The sequence below is a fragment of the Diceros bicornis genome, chromosome 10, assembly GCF_020826845.1.
Source record: "Diceros bicornis minor isolate mBicDic1 chromosome 10, mDicBic1.mat.cur, whole genome shotgun sequence".
Taxonomy (NCBI): domain Eukaryota; kingdom Metazoa; phylum Chordata; class Mammalia; order Perissodactyla; family Rhinocerotidae; genus Diceros; species Diceros bicornis.
The window spans coordinates 5,213,647-5,233,311 of NC_080749.1; the positions used below are offsets into that span (position 1 = coordinate 5,213,647).

The window sequence follows — 19,665 nt, forward strand, 5'->3', positions numbered from 1 at the left end:
CCATTGTCTCTGACACACAGCCTTGGGGAACATGTGTCGAGTTGATGCTGAGGGACATGGCCACAAGCCAGGATGGAAATGAGACAGTGGCACAACTTTTAGTGCTCTGAATGCTGTTGCTACTATCCTCAGAACACTTGGTGTTTTACAGAAAGACCCAGAAGTATTCCATTGTCATCACAGAGTAAAAGTTTGTACCAGGAGTTATTAACAGGCTCTGATATAAAAATCACATGTGAAATCAATGTTTCATTTCAGGCCGAGGGGGCCCAGGACCTTCCCAGAGAGTGCCAAAATCCGGGCGTTCCAGCTCCTTGGATGGAGATCACCATGACGGATACCACAGAGATGAACCTTTTGGGGGCCCTCCAGGCAGTGGTACCCCTTCTAGAGGGGGCCGGAGTGGCAGTAACTGGGGTAGAGGGAGTAACATGAACTCTGGCCCACCACGGCGAGGAGCTTCAAGGGGTGGTGGAAGGGGTCGGTAGAAGTTGGGGCTGAGTACCCCTAGGCTTCTCTGGACAGTATTTGAGAACTTCTCGTGGACTTACCGAGAGAAACAAAAGGAAGCCTGCACCATGTAGCCATGAACTCTTCTGGGGCAGCTGAATCACAGGAGCCCCTGAGGAGGTCTTCAAGATGACGAGACTGCTGCTGGCTACCCACGGTAGCTGGCCTTGTTTTGTTCTGTCCACCCTCACTGCCCTAACTTCCCACATTCTTTTGTGAAGATAAAAGCTGGAATTTTTTTTTTCCAAGTGTCACAAGACATGGAGCACCTCCACAAATTTAAGTTCCTGCCCACTTGGAAATTTGTTTCTATATGTACAGTTTGTCAGAGAAAAGACATTGTTTTTGTATGAATACAGAATGTGATTTATGCAAGAATTAACAGAAAACAACTAGTTGTGAAGTGCTTGCCTTAAAGAAACCCTTAGTTTCCATTGCACCGTCTGCTGCAGGGTGTATGATTATTGCTTCTATTTGTGAGCATAATTGATGGGAACCTCTAAGTCATCTAAATTAACTTCATCTGTGAACTTTGTTTTTAAACAAATTCTCATCTAGCCATCCTGTCACACTTATTTTACAACAGAGTGGGAAATACTTTATAACATAGTTTGAAGTCGATTCAAAGCCTTAGTTAGACATGCTCTGGGAGATGGAAAATGAAACTCTGAGGAAAAACTTAAATCTTCTGGCTGTCCAAGTAGGGGTTCTCCTTTGCTGCATCTCCTAGTAATCACACCTTGGACTTGAATTGTCTTGTTTGTTTCTGATGAGAGGAACTTGACATAAGCCAGAAATTAACTACCTTTTGATTAGTGCACATCATTGCACAAATTAAGTTGAAAAGGAATGGACCAAAATATCTCCTAAAACAGTTTTGCAAAACTTAATTTCTTCCTTTTCCATACTAGCTATGTGAAAATAGTGTTTAAGGCAGAGGATAGTTGTAACGTATAGTAAACCATGAAGTTCTTGTCCACAACAAATTCCTTTAGTTTTATATAAATGTAGTATTTGCCCCAGTTTGGATTGGAAGGCAAAAAGTTCAGTTTGAGATACCCCATGGTACTTTCTATCCTGACCCTTACTTTGTTTTTATAAAGAAAGCTTTTATTATTCATAGGACCGTCCTGTGGCCGCCCTAACATCTCATTACATTGCCAGCTTCAGTTTGGCACTGGAGAGAAATTTACTTGGCAAATTTAGTGGAGGTCTCAGTAGTTGCTTAGAAAAGGGATACTGACATAGTTGGACAGTATATAAAAAATTCTTAACTAGTTCTCTATTAATGTCAAAAATGGTAAAAGCTTTTTCTGCAGAATGAGAAAATGTCAACCACACACACTGCTTCTTAGGGTGTTAGAACCTAGAGACTACAAGTGAATAATTTTGACTTTACTTTGAAATTAAAAACATCTTATTTATCAGCACCTACTGTAAACACGATTAGGAGGCTCAAGATTGCTTTAGGTTTTTGGATATTATTTGCCCTCCACTGATATAGCTTAAAAAGAAGTTGTAATCAAATTCTGAGAAGCTAAAAAGAGATCGAGGGACCAAACCCATACCAAGATTAGGCTCCTTTTTCTGAGATTCATGTGGTAAGAACTTTTATCATCTTAACATTTTAGGCTTTAACTTTAAAATACACAGTACCTATCACAGTAAACAGATAACCAGATCACATTTTGAGGATGAATTCATTTAGAGAAAACTGAAATCTCTACATTATATATTTACTACTTAGGCTATACATAGAGACTTTTTAAAACATTACTGTCAAAATACAAGATATTGTGCTTTAAATTTCATAAAAGCTATATTTTCAAAGTGTTTGAATTCTTGAGAAAATAGTGGGGAAAGTTTTTTAAAAATATAATAGCATCAACATAAAAATGTGCTAAACATTGTAAAATCTTCAGCTGTGCAAATTCTAGAGCAATTTAGAACTAGAACAGAGTTAACTAGGGGATAGAGCAGGCAATAGCTCAAGTTTTTCCAGTTAACAAAATCACTCACTCCCTGAAAACAGTGCATGCTCTTACAAACACCCTCTTGGTTTTCCTCTTGAGGTAGGTAACCCTATTTACTGACAGGGGAACAGGCAGTATTCTTAGACAATACTGGCGTGAGGGGGATGAAGAAGCCTGTAAGCCTACACTGTGGATGTTGGTCACTGTAGTCTCACTTTTTGGGGCACGGCTCAGGACACTGATCAGGACCTAGGAATAAGGAATATAAGTTTTGAGGCTGGACGAAGAGGCGATGCTCTACTGCTGCCTGACACATCTGTTTAAGGCAACACTGGAATCCAGCCCCAGAAAACAAAATTATTTTCAAATTGTGCAATCCAGTGCACAGAAAAGTAGTTCTCAACCTTATTGGAACATAGTATCATCTGGGGAGCTCTAAAAAATACTGATGCCTGGGTCCCACCCCCAGAGATTCTGATGGAACTGATCTGAGGTTTGGTTCTTAAAGTAATTCTGATGTGAACTGAGAATCACTGGCATAGAATTTTAAAATTATAAATACATTTTACATATTAATATATAGCTACTGACAAAATATGTAATTTTTTGGATTCACTAAGAATATTGAGCCGATGCTTTCTGGCAATAAAGGTCACAGACAAAAGTAAGTGCTGAATGTAAAACGGAGATTTGCAATTACATATGAAAAGCATCTTATGTTGTTCAGCCTACAAACTATAAATTATAATTTAAAAAGCAGATCATAAAATTAGAATGATAATCAGACCCTGTAGAAATCCATGGTTTCCATCAACTATGGGACCTGTGGATGTAGAATTATCTGCCTATCTTCCAGGAGTCCCCTAGCGCAGTCCAGCCCCGGGACCTCTCAAAGTATTTACATGCACCTTACTGGATACCATACTTGACGGAGCAGAACATTTCCTTTTCGGTCCGTCGCTTTCATCGTCTAATACAAAACTGATTTTCCTTTAATTTTATAAGGCACCATATTTACAATTTCTCTAAAACAAGAAAAAACCGAGGCAAACCGTCTTAAAGTACTTTAAAAAAATCCAGTGGCCAAATTTAGTGTTTAGTCTGATACCCTTGTGGATCCGCTCACATTGAAAAATGAGGGAAAATAATTTCCAAGAGCCAAAGAAAACAAAAGCTTATTGTAGCAAAACTACTACAATCTACCACAGGATTTTAAAGTGAGAAGTATGAGAAAAATCACAAGGGCAGCTAATTAAAACTGAAGAGCCATTGTTTTTTTACTGAGCTCAATCCAAGACCACGGTTAACGCAAAAGCAAGTTATCAGAAATGTTTCACAGCACATCAAAGAAAGCTCGTTTTCAGAGCACACGCTACCGACGACAGCACAAAACGCTGAAAGCTTCCAACACTGCTACTGTCTCGGTTTTCAACAGCCGCTCCAGGTTGACACTTCGCCGGCACAAGGAACGGCCTGTGCCCTGCGCGGCCTGGGAACCGACGGGTGCAGTCCTTGCTCCGGCGCTGGGGCTCGGTGGCCGTCCCGGGGTCCGGCTCCGCGTCCCGGCCCGGCGGCCGTCCTCAAGCTCTCACACGGGCAGCGCCTTAGTGAGGCGGTCGCCGGGGCGCAAGCGCCCGAGGGCTAGGCGCAGTGCCGCACCCGTTCCCCAAGGCAGCAGGCCGAGCAGCACGGCCAGGAGGGCGGCCACCTGCGCGCAGGCGCCCAGCGCCGTGAGCAACGTACTGCGCAGACCCAGCGCCGCGTACAGCGTGGCGCCCAGCGCGGCCACGTAGAGCAGCGCGGGCCGCGACGGCGTCTCCTCGCCGCGCAGCAGGCGCCCGCACGCCGCTCCACCTCGCAGGAGCGCGCCGCCAGCCAGCGCCAGCGCCGAGCCCAGCGACCAGAGGAGCGCGAACTTGCGCGCCCGCAGCAGCAGCACGGGCGCGTACAGCGCGGCCAGGCCGAAGCAGAGCGCGGCCAGCAGCAGGCACACGCCGCTCGCCGCAAGCCGCTGCGCACGCGTCAAGCTCGGCAGGCACGCCGGGCCCGCCGCCGCCGTTGGCTCCGCGGGGCTCGGCGCCCACGTCCAACGCAGGCCCGCGCGGCCCAGCCATGCCCCCGCCGGTCTGTCCCCCGTCGCGGGCTCCTCCGCCTTTCCCGCGGCGAGCAGCGGCTCCGCGGCCGCCGACCCGGCGGCTTTCCCCTGCGCCAGGTACTCCTGCAGCTGGCGGTGGAGGTCCGCCATCTTGGACGGAGCGCCGCGAGGGGGCGGGCCGCCACGCTTCCGGGTCTGCTCGGTCGCTGGCGGAAGCGGCTCCGTCCCCGGCGGCTGTGGGCCGCGGCGGCGGAAGGGGCGGGGCCGCCTTTTCCGGACTTCCCGACGTCCGTCTGCGCTGACCTTCGCGGCGCTGACGTTGTTTTTGTTGGGAGTGGACGCTGCTCCGGCCTGGATTCGTGTTGTCGACGTTACAGATTAGTTGGGGCGGGGTGGGTGCGGCTATGAAAGGGTACGGGAGGGAGCCTGGTGATGATGGCGCTTCTGTATTCGCCCTTATGGATGCCAACGCCCTGGCCGTGATATTGTGCTCTAGTTTTGCAAAATGTGGGCGAAACTGGGTAAGGGGTGCACGGGGTCTACCTGTTATTTCTTAAAACTGTATGGTAATCTACAATTATCTCAATTTAATTTTTAGAAAAGTTCAGAGCTGTAGGACTTAGGTGGTTTCTTTGAGAAGCCTGGGGAGTTGATAAAGGAAGAGTTAACTCCGCCCCCCCCCCCCCCCCCCCCCCGCGCGCCAACTAGCTTCTCTTCTGTTCCCGCTTTCAGCAGAAGCCTGACAATATTCTGGAGTCCTTCAAGCCGCATGTCCTAGACCTGGCGGTGGTGCCCTGTGATTATTGTGGTTCACTTTTCCGTGCTTCTGACTTATCTGGGTCCAGGTCTCCTGACTCGTCATTAGATGGGTCAAATAAACTCGCCCACTTCCCAGTCGGTTCCTGATCTGTTCTGAGGCGGCATCCAGTGCCCTGCTGTTTCTCAGAGCCTTTTTGAGGTACTTCAGCCTGTGTTCACTCGCATAGGTCACACCCCTCTGGGTCTCCAGCAGGCTGCCGCCCCCCTCTGGTTTCTGCCTGGCTAATTCTTGTCTCGAACGTTCAGATCACGCTGCTTAATACGCTTCAGCTTAGATGCGCTTTCTCTAAGCTCTCACCTTTCCCAGCTGTGAAAGTTTACTCGTTTAAGGCTGTGCCAGCCACTCGAGAACAGTATCTCTTTGATCTCCCTTTTCCTAGGACCTGCAGTATATAAAGGCTGCCAAATGGATCCTGACCCAGTGAACACAGCTGCCAATTTCAGTGCAGTAGAGGTGCCTGAAAGGCTTTGTTGATGCTTACTGAAGCCGTTGATTGAAAACGTATTTTGCTAGACTTTATAAATACCTGTTATGAACTTAAGTATGATGGTGTGGAAGTCCTTTTGCAATGTAACTTGCAGTACAGATAGGTTATACAGCAGTCTGCTGCTGAGCTGGTCTTTGGTTCATTTGCCCCAGGAGACCATTCCTTCCCCATTCTTTGTATTGGGGATGGGAGGCAGTGCTGACCTCTGCAGGCTTAGTTTCCTGTAATCCTCTGTCACCTGGCCTTGGAGGCACTGGCGAGAGAAGCCAGGTATTTTCCCAGTCTCTGCTTTTGGCTGCACTACAGCTTTCCTCACCTTGGTACTGACTTCCCCTGTGTGACCCCAGCCTATGGGCTGGTAACACTCCTTTGTCTTCTACGCTGGAAGAGGTGGGGTTAAGGGCTTTCTGCCGCTGTTATCTCTGTTTGGCTTCTCAGCCTTTCTGTTAGTTGTGTAACCAATTTTTTGTATTAAATTCCCTTGAATGCTTTCTGTTTTCCTAGTTGGATCCTGATAGATACTGTTCTTTTTCAAAATACATTCCAGTTTGTTATCTCACTTGATGTTGGGATGGCTACTATCAAAGAAACAGAAAGTAACACGTGTTGGCCAGGATGTGGAGAAATTGAAACCCTGGTGCACTGTTGTTGGGAATATAAGATGGGACAGCTGCTATGGAAAACGGTATGGTGGTTCCTCAAAAAACTAAAAATAAAAATACCATATGATCCAGTAATTCCACTTCTGAGCGAATACCCAAAAGAATTGAAAGCAAGGTCTTGAGATGCTTGTACACCCCTGTTCATAGCAGCATTATTAACAGTAGCCAAAAGGTAGAAGCAACCCAAGTGTCCATCCACGGATGAATGGATAAGCAAAATATGGTATATACACACAGTGGAATATTATTCAGTGTTGAAAAATTCTGACGCATACAACATGGGTGAATCTTGAGGACATTATGCAAAGTGAAATAAGCCCAACACAAAAAAGCAAATACTGTATGATTCCACTTATATGAGGTAGAGTAGTCAAAATTATAGAGACAGGAAGTAGGACGGTGGTACATAAATGATGTTACCTCGTCTTTTATGCAGCTAAGACATGGAAAAGACAGGGATTGTTCTCACTTTACAGATAAGGGAAACTGAAATACTGTGAAGTTAACCTACCCAGGGTCACCCAAAAAATTCATGGTAGGGCAGGGCTAGAAGTGGTGAGTTCTAATTTTTAACTTTGTGAGCTTCCTGTATATATATATATAAGAGGCGTTCCCTGGGAGTCGTGTTGTATAAAGCCAGGAGTCTGCTCAGGTTTGGTTCCTGCACTGACAGAAGGACATCATCAAATCCTCCTTTGACCCCCGTGCCTCTCCAGCTACTGCAGGAAAATGCAGAGTCTGTAAACTCCATGTGTCCACTTGCCTCCCATTCTCCCTTGAACCCCCTTCATTCTATCGTGGCAGCAAAATCGTTCGTGACAAGGTCACCAAATACTTCTGTTGCCAAGTCCAGTGAAAGTTTCAGTCCCTACCCTCCTTAAACTTCCGGCAGTTCTCAACAGTCGCTTGGTTGCTCCATCTCAGATCTCCTCTGTGTGCTTCCTCCTCCTGACCCCTCAGTCTTGATCTTTTCTTTCTTGGTCCTCATTACCTCGTCCTCATCCAGCCGTATGCTGTTAAGAACATCTATGTGCAGACCCTCCAGCAGATCCCTCCCTGCACTTCTCCACTGGATATCTAATAGGAACCCTGAAAATGACATGTAAAACGAAAATGTTCATTCCCAGTTTCTGCTCCTCACCCCTCAAAACCTGTGACTACTCCCCTCTTCCTTCCTCATCTCAGTGAGTCACACACCATCAGCAAGTCCTGCTGGCTCTACCTTGGAAACGCATCCAGTACCAGACCGTTGCTCTCCCCTCCACTGCTAATGCCCAACCCAGCCCTGCCCCACCCCCAACTGGACTCTGTCCGGGTGCCAGAGGGATCCTCTCACATGTCAGTCAGATCACGTCACTTCCTCTCGTGCTTCCCATTTCACTCACAGAAAGCCGGCGTCCTTGCATCACATAAGTGGCCTCTGGTTCCCCTCTTCCTCCTCTCCCTCCCTCAGTCTGGTACAGACATGGCTGTCCCTGGGTTGTTTCTGGAGATGTCAAACTTGTTCCCACCTCAGTGCCTTTGCCCTTGTTCTCAGCCTAGCACATTCCTCCCCCCTGCCCCCAGTATCTTTAGAGCTCACTCCCTCTGTTCAGTCTCTGAGTGTCCCTTTTCAGAGTGTCCTCTGACCACCCTAAAATAGCATCTCCCATCGCTCTCTACCCCTTTACACTTAGAAACAAAATTAAATGTAGTACAGTTATTTCCTTGGTAGCATAATACATTTGAGGATAATCAAATATGCAAATCTTGCACCATCATTCTGAACATCAACTTGCAGTGGATGGTGTTTTGAGATACAAAGAAGCAAGAGACTCAAACAAATGCAGAGACACCTGGGAGTTTTTGGTTATTTTGTTTTTAAGCCAAGTCCTTGTTCTGAAGGCCTGCTCTGTGCTCTCCTCGGTAGGCGATAGCAGACGCCCTTGCTTCACCCGGGAGAAGCCCCTGAGCTTTAGATCCCGCTGTGTCAGCTGCCGGGCAGGGTCTGACTTCCAACTCTTGTAGGAATCACACCACAAGCCCTGGGAAGGGACCCACTGTCCAGCATGGGTCAGGTGCCAGTCCTACGCCCAGAAGGTGGGGTGCTGGGGGATCCACAGCATTGGAGATGGGGGTGTCCAGGGGTCTGCGCAGGTCTTGATGCCTGCGTCCTCACTTCCCACTGTAGTGGGACCTTAGCACAACATCGGGCAGATCCCAGCTCTCACCTCCACAGGGAGGGAAGGGGCTGGAGCAAGGCTTTCATTTTATAGAGGACTTTCAGCTTGACCTAAGGAAGCAGCACCAAATCCTCTCCCCACCCCCTGGGAGACTTTATTTTTCCCCAGAGCCAGTCAGGTGTTACCTGTGCTTCTTTTGAGGTGCATCTCCCTTTCTTCCTGTCGCTATGGCCATCCCTGCTCAGCCAGGTCCTCTTGTACCTCCCTGGCTGCCTTCTGAAATGCCCAGTTGGCTCTCCCTTCAGTGTGATAGGTCTGCTGGCACCCATCTTATCTTCACAAAACCGAAGACTCATTTCTTCTTTTGCCTAACATTTGTCAGTGGCTCCATACTTCCTGGAGACTAAATTCCAAATTCCCCATCTGGCACTCTAGGCCCACCCCTTAGGTCTCAGTGGCTCTCACCACTGCTCTCGGCGGGGGGGCGTCCCTTTGGGGCCAGCCCAGCAGTGGGCCCCAGCAGCCTGGTGACTCCCCTGTTCTGTGGCTTTGCTAACGCCTGGCTGGCTGTCTGGGCTGCCTTGCCCTGCCTGTCCCTCCCGAGGCCGCCTTGCTGTTTGCAGCCTCTCCTGCCCCTGGGCCACCCTTCATGGTCCACACGGCGCAGTGGTCCCTTGTGTGCTGACTGGTGACATCTCTCGAGTTTCCTTTTCATTTTTAAAAACAGTACCTAACTGCTTATGTGTTTATGATCTTCTCAAGTCTTTTTTCTTTGCATCCTTGCTTCCTGGCCCCCAAAACTCTGTCTTAACTGCTTTGGATTTCTGATTAACCTTGAGTTTTAAGCACAAGGCTTTGTGGCAGGGGAGACACGTTTGCCTAGAGGGCTTAGTGATGACACTGGGCTGCATCATCCCCACTAAGTCACTTCAAGGCCGAGGGCCTGGCCTTGCTGACCTTCCCCAGGCAGGGTGGCAAAGGACTTGCCAATCAAATGACTCCTCCCATCCATCCTGGGGGCTGGCCACTGGGAGCAGCAGGGCCCCTAGGTGCATGCTGTCCCGTAGAACTTTTTCTGAAATGGGGGAAATGCTCCAGCTCTGCGCTGTCCAGTTCCACAGCCACCAGCCACATGTAGCTTTGAGTGCCTGAAAGGTGGCTGGTGTGACTGAGGAACTGAATTTTTAATTTTAATTAATTCATTATAATGAATTATATTTATAATATTATATTATTTACACATATATTACTATATATAATATATAAGATAATACTTTATAATTTATTGTAGCTCATATATAATTATAGAAATATATTTATAATAGGCACATGTGGCGGGTGGCTACTGTATTGGACAGTGCAGCTTGGAGGGTGTTGGAAATCTGGGGGCATTCTGGGTTAACACCATGACTGTGGGGTGCTGCTGGCATTTGGTCCACGGTGCCTGCAATGGCAGGCATTGGTGAAAGGTGGAGCGTCTGGGCTGGGACGGCTTGATCCCCCACAAGGGCGCTCTGGCAGAGTGGCCCCCATCCAAGGGTACCGTTTTTTCCTAGCTCAGCTCTGCAGACCCTCGCCGCCTGCCCCAGTGCAGGGGCCCTCGCCCTGGGTTATCTCCTAAAGCTTCCGGGGAAACCGAGGAGACAGGCCATCTCACCTGGGAGTCCCTTCGGTGTGTACTGACGGGCCCCTCACAGGATTTCTCCCTGTTTAGCCAGGCTTTGGGTGTCTGGCTTGCTTAACCTGAGATGTCCCTATGCCGTGTCCCATGGATGGCCGGTCCTGGGCACCACTGCCCTCGTTGGGTGGACGTGGGCAGCGAGGTGGGCACTGCCTACTCCAGAGGAGGGCTGCGGGAAACACAGCTCGATCGAGGGGGCCTTTCTGTGGGCCAAACTCGGTGAAAATAGCTGACCTTGAGCACTGAATTTCTCGTTTTTAGAAGACACGTGAGGACCTCTTATTTGCCACTAACAGGTTGGTCTAACTGCAGCCCTGAGAGGGCTCAGAGGGCCGGTGCTCAGGGGCTGGTTTCATCCCCGCTTCTCCCCGCCCGGCGCTCCTGAAGACGGGCCCTCGGGGGTTCGGCTGTGCTGGGGGCTCCAGGGCGGGAAACGAGTCCTGGTCACCTGGAAGGGGCCCAAGGTCCAACCCCTGCCGCAGGCCTGGCAGGCACAGAGGAAACAGTGTTCCTTGTGGGGGCCTGAGAGCACGGGATGCGGAGGACCAGGGACACAGCCTCCCGCCCACAGGGAGTAGGAGCCGGAGATGTGGCTGGGGGGCCTCGGGCTGGCCTGGCTGAGACAACCCCAGGGCACAGGGCTGGAGGAGGCCTCGTGAGGGCCCGGCCAGGAGCAAAGGAGCAGGAGCCTGCATGCCCAGGGACTGAGGCCGGGTGGGCGGAGAGCTGCTCAGCAGGTGCTGGAGCAGCCCTCGCCTGCCCTCTGCAGGAGCCCCGGGAAGGGGCTCGTGCCAGGTGCGTGTATGTGCGTGTTGGAAGATTTCTAGGGTGGGAGACTTAGTGTATGAATGGGTGACTTGAGTGTGATGACTTCAGTTTGGCTCAGTACTTCTGTGTTCTTACTGTGTCTCCTCATCATAACACACTTTGGCACTGTGTGGAGTTGGTGTGTGTGCCACTTATTAGACTCCAGGTCTCTTCTAGCATACCAGTTATAATCTCGGTAACCTCATCATCTTCCACTGATAGTGGCTTGTGAAATCCTGAAGTTTTCCTTGAACTTCAGTGGAAACAAGCAGAAGTAAGTACACATTGTTTTCTTGTTTTACAATATTATTGAAACTTTTTTTCAGATCTTCTAAATCTAAAATTTTTCTCTAAAACTGTTACTATTTTTTTCATAATTTTTTTTTTTCTTCTGAGGAAGATTCTCCCTGAGCTAACATCTGTTGCCAATCTTCCTCTTTTTGCTTGAGGAAGATTCACCCTGAGCTAACATCTGTGCCAATCTTCCTCTGTTTTGTATGTGGGATGCTGCCACAGCATGGCCGCTGATGAGTGGTGTAGGTCCATGCCTGGGAACCGAACCCAGGCTGCCAAAGCAGAGTGCACAGAACTTAACCACTAGGCCATGGAGCTGGCCCCTAAAACTGTTATTATTTTAGAATTTAACATTTTATTCTAAAGTAAACAAAATGTATTTATACTATCTTTTAAAATATTTTAAGATGGATTTTTGGCTTAAAAACAGATTAGAAGACTTGCTTTCTCAGCCTACAGTTGCACCATCTACATCTAAAGATGCTGAAAAGATGGAACTGACATAACAGAGTTTTCTGACTCAGGGAAGAGAGGAATGACCTCTACAGAGCTGGATAAAACCATACATTAGCAGTGAAAATATGACAGAAGCTATCTTTCCCTCAGCTCTCTGGATGCTGACCACGTCGGACCTTATCTGAGCCTTGTGCTCCTGGAAAGCAGTGATGGTTGAGCAGTTCCCTGCACCGTTATGTTCTGGAAAAGGAGCACCCTGCCCTCACATATTCTGAGACAGGGCCCACCTCCAAGCCCCCTCCCTCATGACCTTTGTCCACTTCCCTCTGTAAAGGCCCAGACCCCTTCCTCTCTGAGAAACTCCTCACGAGTGAACATTCTCCCTAGTGCAGTAGCCTGAGGAAAGCCATCTCTAATTGTCGGTGCATCTGTCTTTGATAGTCTGGGGCCACTACTTGTAAGGAGCACAGCCGGTGCTCGGATCCCTGCTTACTCCACTGCGTGAGGAGCCTCTTCCTTCCTGACTGGTGACCTGGGACCAGCGCTGTGTCTGACTTCGGTCCTATGCTCCTGACTTGTGCCCGTCGGTTGCACAGTAAACAGGATTCTGTTCTGATTCCTCTTGAGTGTTCACTTGATTTCTGGTGCCGGGGGGTCAGCTCATGAGCTGACCGTTTGGGTTATAGAGATCGTACTTCTGTTGAGTACATGATGACAGGGAGCCTTGTTTGTTACTCTTTTCTTTTTGTCTATTTGTCTGCTTTGAGCTCAAGTCAATTAAGGATTCATACCCACTGGGAAGAGAGCAGCTCTTTGATACAGACCAGTGAATTCTGTTTATCTGTGTTTACAGTGGAACAGGGCTGAAATTTGTCGTTGGAGCTATGAGCTCTCCATCTGTGTCTGTCTGTGTGTTGAAAGGCCTTTACTGTCGTTGTGTGTGTGTTTGATATCTTCCTGTCTCTGGATGGTTTTGCCAAATTAGGTTATAAAATCACTTAAATTAAAGGAGCTTTATAATGATTGGCTTACAGATAAATGAGTGCCTTATATCATGAAATATTCCTAAAATTCCCAGAAGTGAAGGAAATTGAACTTCTATTACTTTCAAAGAGCAAAAAGAAAAAACAATTCTTATAGATATTAACTCCAGTGTTTTAAGAATAAGTTCACACTATTTAGGCAGATGAGACTAGTTTAATATTTTTGGCTTAATAAAAACAGCTATGTCTTCTCTGAGCATTGAGTGTAATATAAATTTACATTTTTATTCTACTTGGGTATATTCTTCTTAAATTTATACAGATTCAGTGATCAGATAAGCTAGTATTATTTATACTACCTCTTTAAGATTATGAGACATGTATGTTTGTATTTAACCAAATCATTATTCTTTTTTTGTATTTTTTTGTGAGGAAGATCAGCCCTGTGCTAACATCTGCCAATCCTCCTCTTTTTTTGCTGAGGAAGACTGGCCCTAGGCTAACATCGGTGCCCATCTTCCTCCACTTTATATGGGACGCTGCCACAGCGTGGCTTGACAAGTGGTGCGTCGGTGCACGCCCGGGATCCGAACCGGCGAACCCCAGGCTGCTGCAGCGGAGCATGTGCACTTAACCCCTTGCACCACCGGGCCGGCCCCCCAAATCATTATTCTGACAAACTTTATTTCACGAATAATTATGTTTCCTGGTATGTCCACTTGAAGATAATTGCCAAGATGTTTAGGTAACTTAAACCCTTCAACTTATACTACATTAAGTTAATTAATGGCTATTCATTAGATACCTAGATCATCTCCAGGTAAGAGAATGCTGAAACATTTGTTACTAAGCATAGTTTACACTTGATGTTCTTTTGCTTCTTGTTTTTACTTGCTGCCGAGGGCTGTCTTTGGGTCTGCCCACTCCTGCCACTCTGAGGAGTGTGTAAACAAGGTATGTGGCTGTGGAGAGCTGTGCTGTGTGTGTTCACGAGCTCTGCTAGTCTGCAATATACCACTGGTGTGTGACCCGCAGTGCACACTTATCCACCCCAGTTATCTGTGAACTGGAAGTTAGTTATTTTGGTTAAAATTATCATGGTTTTTTTAATTTAAAAAATTTTTATTTTATTTATTTATTTTATTTTATTTTTTTTGTAAGGAAGATCAGCCCTGAGCTAACATCCACACCAATCCTCTTTTTTTTGCTGAGGAAGACTGGCCCTGGGCTAACATTCATGCCCATCTTCCTCTATGTTATATGGGACGCCGCCACAGCATGGCTTGACAAGCGGTGCGTCGGTGCACACCCAGGATCCGAACTGGCGCACCCTGGGCTGCCGCAGCCGAGTGTGCGCACTTAACTGCTTGCACCACCGGGCCGGCCCCCAAAATTTTTATTTTAAATTGTGGTTAAAATGTGGTTTAGACTATACTTAGTAGAAATAGTTTTGGAGAAACACAACTGAGTGTGTAGTTCTGTTTTTTGAGGAAAAGAGCTTTGTCCTAAAGAAGTGGATTTTTTGTCTCCATCCCCCTTGTGCACTCTTCAAGCTCACTGAGGGCTCCAAAGAGCTTTCTCGGTGGCTGTAACTATTGATATTTACTATGTTGGACATTGAAACTAAGAAAACTTTTAAATGCATATTTATTGATGCATTTGATGATAGCAACAATGAACACATTGCACATTAATAATACCTTAGTCATGTTATGAAATTAGTTCTGACCATGTGGACCCCCTGTGCTATGGTCTGAATGTGTCCCCCTAAAATTCATATGTTGAAATTCTAACCTCCAAAGATGATAGTATTAGGAGGTAGGGCCTGCGGGAGGTGCTTAAGTCATGAATGGGGTTAGTGCTCATATAAAAGAGGCTCCAGAGGGCCCCCTACCCCGTCTGCCATGTAAGTGTACAACAAGAAGTCTGCGACCTGGAAGAGGGTCCTTACCCAAACATGCTGGCACCCTGATCTCGGACTTCCAGACTCTAGAACTGTGAGAAATAAATTTCTGTTGTTTATAAGCCACTCAGTCTGTGGGTATTTTGTTCTAGCAGCCCGAATGGACTAAGACACCCTGAGATTGGTCTAAAGTAAAGTGTCACTTTGTTCCAGAAGACAAAAGAATGCAACGAAAGGCAAAATTTGGAAATGAATTTTATTTGCCTCAGGTATTTATAATACCTGAGTTTGAAAAGTTAAAATCTTTACAAAGTTTGCTCAATTTGATGGGCATGTTTCTTTGGTTTACTGTTTACTTCCTTCACTTACGACATAAAGGATTTTTTATTTTGTTACTTAATCCGTCTAGACAACAGAATTTCTGTATCTTACCAGAATAGATTTCTGTGGATTATATTGACTTTATTATGACTTTGATTATTTAGGAAAACAGTTTCTCATTTAGGAATGGGCTAAGGTTCTTTGCAATCATGTTAACATCTGTTTTTCTTTTTAAAACGTTTTAATTTATTAAATTTAATAAATGTATTAATTGTCACTTTGACATGAATAGCCAAATATCGTTTCTCGGGCACCCATGATTTGATTCTTATCTTAAGTGTTCAAATCTGATAGCTTTGATTTTTGCCTTCCCAATATTGAATCCTAAATGTAACATAAAATAAAATTTCCAGCGTCTTGCCTGGAATGTCATATTTGAGAATGATGCTTCTTCAGGATATCTTTTACACCTAAAACTGTCTTTGAATTTCCCAGAGGATCCCTGGAAATCATAAAGCATTTGCTCTTGTCTACTGATCTTTGAAAATAAGGTTAATTATGTGTATAATTATTTTGTCTAAATTTTTTTGGATTGACTTTATCTTGTTTTATGTGCTGCAGAAACAACTGAATTTCCTTGTCAGTTGCACTATTCTTGTAATGAACTCTCATCCAGTCTTTCACTTTTGAAAATTATCTGGATACATAAGAAACTCTTTTCTCTTTTCTTTTATACATTGTCTACAACTCATAACAATTTAGTAGGATATGATTATATAAACAGAAACAAACCATTTATAAAATGATATCTTATTCTTCCTATCTGACCCTTCCAGAATTCAGAAACTCTTAGTACTCTTATTTTCATAGCGATATAAGTTATGGTCATAAATTCAATAAGAATTTGTCCTCCTTGTGATTGGGAAATAATTGGAAACATTGGTTATGGAACCAAAGCTTTGCCTGGAATGTGATATTTGAGAATGATGATCATTTAGTCAGATATGACCAGACACTTTTTTTGTGTGTGTGAGGAAGATTAGCCCTGAGCTAACATCTGATGCCAATCCTCCTCTTTTTGCTCAGAAAGATTGGCCCTGGGCTAACATCTGTGCCCATCTTCCTCTACTTTTTATGTGGGACGCCTGCCACAGCATGGATTGATAAGCAGTGCGTAGGTCTGCTCCCAGGATCCGAACCCACGAACCTCGGGCCGCCAAAGCTGAGCACACCAACTCAACCCGCTACGCCATTGGGCCAGCCCCCAGACACGTTTAAGGAGTGAAGGTTGACTTTATGAAGCCAGTGCTTACAAAACCCTCTGTGGAACGCTGGCCTGGTTCCTGGCTTATAGGTTTCCCAGACTCACAGATGAGTAAGGAAGGTCATTTACTGGCAGGCCCAGGAAACTCAGGATATCTTGAGAATCTTGAAAAAAGAGGAATTCACCCAAGTCTATAGGTACTGCAGGTGATATCTGGTGGCAAGTTCTTTGCTTGGTTTCCTAGCCTCAAGAGGCTTTTAAAATTACAATCTGAGATTCCTTATGAAAACTCCCAGCAAAGCAAGCTTAGGAAGGCCTGTGGTAAATGACCATTCTTGCTACAACTATAAAAATAACCAGGCCACATCTAATGAGACCAGCCTTCTGTTGTGGTCAAGACTAATCTTCTTTGAGATTATTTTTTATCAAAAAGGAGAAGACTGGGTGATGTCAGCAACATGGTGGAGTGAGCGGTTCCCTGTGTCTCTACCCCTTAGAACTACAACTAAAAGGACATTCATCGATCAGCAGAGGATACCCACACAGCACACCAGGACGCCCGAGAGACCGGAGCAGTTGTATATCTGAAGGTGGATGGAGTACCCACCTTGAGGAGGTGGGGAGATAGGTGAGCGCCCTCTGGACCCCAGGCAGCCCAACGCACGTGTGCAACTACTTTCCTGGCTGGAGTGATCATAGCACTGCTGTGGCCCGAAGGGTGGGAGTGTACCTCAGTGCGACTGTGGAAACAGGTGACAGCAGCCTTGAGCCCCCTGTGTGATCACTTCCCCATCTAGTGGGGGAGCCCTCAGAGCCATGCAGCCCACAGAGAGCAGCACAGGCTTGGACCCAGTGGGGAAGCCCTGCCTGCCAAGCACAAAGGCCGGTGCTACCTAGGAGCAGAGGGCAGCTGAGCTGCTACTCAGGCAAACAAGCTCCCAGCTGCTGTGAACACCCATAGTACTGCTGTGGCCCCAAAGGGGGGAGGCGTGTCGTGGCAGTGGCCCTGAGCCCCAGTGTGATCACTCATTCCTCTAGTGGGAGAAGCCACAACCCCACCGTGGTCCCACGGAGTGGCTTTGGCTTGGTCCCAGAAGGGAGTTTCTGCCCACAAAGCACAACGGCTGGTGCGACCTAGGAGCAGGGGATGGCTGAGTTCCCAGTCTGGGGGAAGAAGTTCCCAGCTGCCGTAAACACCCATAGTACTGCTGCGGCCCCAAGCGGGGGAAGCGTGTCTCGGCGGGACTGTGCGAGCAGGTGGCAGTAGCCCTGAGCCCCCATGTGACCACACTCTTGTCTGGTGAGAGAATCCACAATCCCACCCAGTCCCAGGGAGTGGCTTTGGCTAGGTCCCAGAGGGGAAGTCCCGCCCACCAAGCACAATGGCTGGTGTGGCCTAGGAGCAGAGGGCGGCTGAGATCCCAGTCCGGGCAGACAAGCTCCTGGCTGCCGTGAACACCCATAGTACTGCTGTGGCCCTGAAGGGGGGAGCACAGCTCTGTGGGTCTGTGGGAGCAGGTGGCAGTAGCCCTGAGCCCCCCACATGACTACTTCTCCATTTGGTGGGAGACCCCAAAGGGCCACTGTGATCCCAAGGAGTGACCCAGGCTTGGACAGGCACAGCTGACAGGGATCGCGGCAGTGGTCTCAGATTACACAGCTCCCCCCCCCCCCCCCCCCCACTAAGTGACAGCAGGCGGAACCTGCATCCAGAAACTATCACTGTGACGGCACAAATCCACTCCATCAAATGGTATAAAGAAATATGTTGATGCTCCAGACCAGAAGGAAAAAGACAAACACCTAGAAACCAATCCTGAAGGCATGGAAATCTATGATCTAAATGACAAAAAATTTAAGACAGCCATCATCAGAAAACTCAATGAGCTACAAGAGAATTCTGAAAGACAGTTCAATGAAATGAGGAACCAAATTACTGAACAGAGGGAATTCTTAACAAAAGAGATTGAACCTATAAAGAAAAACCAGGGGCTGGCCCGTGGCATAGCAGTTAAGTGCGCGCACTCCACTTTGGCAGCCTGGGGTTCGCAGGTTCGGATCCCAGGCGTGCACTGATGCACTGCTTGTCAAGCTGTGCTGTGGCAGCGTCCCATATAAAGTAGAGGAAGATGAGCACAGATGTTAGGCCAGGGCCAGTCTTCCTCAGCAAAAGAAAAAAAGAGGAGGATTGGCAGCGGATGTCAGCTCAGGGCTAATCTCACCAAAAAAAAAAAAAAAAGTAAACTATAAAGAAAAACCAAACAGAATTGTTAGAGATGAAAAAAACAATGGATGAGATAAAGAAAAATCTGGAGTCCTTAAACAACAGGGCTGATAATATGGAGGATAGAATTAGCAATCTGAAGGATAGGAACACAGAAATGCTTCAGATGGAGGAGGAGAGAGAACTTAAACTAAAAAGAAATGAAGAAATTCTCTGAGAAATATCTGACTCAGGAAATGCAACATAAGGATTATAGGTATTCCAGAGAGAGAAGAGAGGGAAAAAGGAGCAGAGAGCTTGTTCAAAGAAATAATAACGGAGAACTTCCCAAACCTGGAGACAGAGCTGGAATTACATGTAAAAGAAGCCAACAGGGCTCCTAATTACATCAACGTAAAAAGACCTTCTCCAAGGCATATATTAGGAAAGCTGGAAAAAGTCAATGATAATGAAAAAATATTGGGCTGGCCCTGTGGCTTAGCGGTTAAGTGCGCGCGCTCCGCTACTGACGGCCCGGGTTCGGATCCCAGGCACGCACCGCTTCTCCGGCCATGCTGAGGCCATGTCCCACATACAGCAACTAGAAGGATGTGCAACTATGACATACAACTATCTACTGGGGCTTTGGGGAGGAAAAAAAGGAGGAGGATTGGCAATAGATGTTAGCTCAGAGCTGGTCTTCCTCAGCAAAAAGAGGAGGATTAGCATGGATGTTAGCTCAGGGCTGATCTTCCTCACAAAAAAAAAGGAAAAAATATTAAGGGCAGGAAGGCAAAAGAGAATAACCTATAAAGGAAGCCCTATCAGGCTTTCAGTGGATTTTTCAGCAGAAACCTTACAGGCTAGGAGAGAGTGGAATGATATGTTCAAAATTTTTTTTTAATTTTTTAATTTTAATTTTTATTTTTTTGTGAAAAAGATCAGCCCTGAGCTAACATCTATTGCCAACCCTCCTCCTTTTTTTTCACCTTTTCTCCCCAAAGCCCTAGTAGATAGTTGTATGTTATAGTTGCAAATCCCTCT

The 19,665-nt window shown here is 46.8% G+C and overlaps 2 protein-coding genes across 3 annotated transcripts in view; one reads left to right on the plus strand and one right to left on the minus strand.

The window, feature by feature from the left end:
- Positions 1–888, plus strand: part of WDR33 (WD repeat domain 33) — a 91,058-nt gene extending 90,170 nt beyond the window's left edge. For both annotated transcript variants that reach the window (XM_058548745.1, XM_058548746.1), the window contains one exon: positions 259–888. In XM_058548745.1, the coding sequence (XP_058404728.1) occupies positions 259–488 (230 nt within the window). In that variant the 3' untranslated portion in view covers positions 489–888. The remainder of the gene's footprint in view (positions 1–258) is intronic.
- Positions 889–3,735: 2,847 nt separating this feature from the next.
- Positions 3,736–4,790, minus strand: SFT2D3 (SFT2 domain containing 3). Its single transcript, XM_058548748.1, has one exon. It carries the CDS (start codon positions 4,726–4,728, stop codon positions 4,072–4,074), a length of 657 nt encoding a protein of 218 aa, XP_058404731.1. The 5' UTR covers positions 4,729–4,790; the 3' UTR covers positions 3,736–4,071.
- Positions 4,791–19,665: the final 14,875 nt, after the last annotated feature.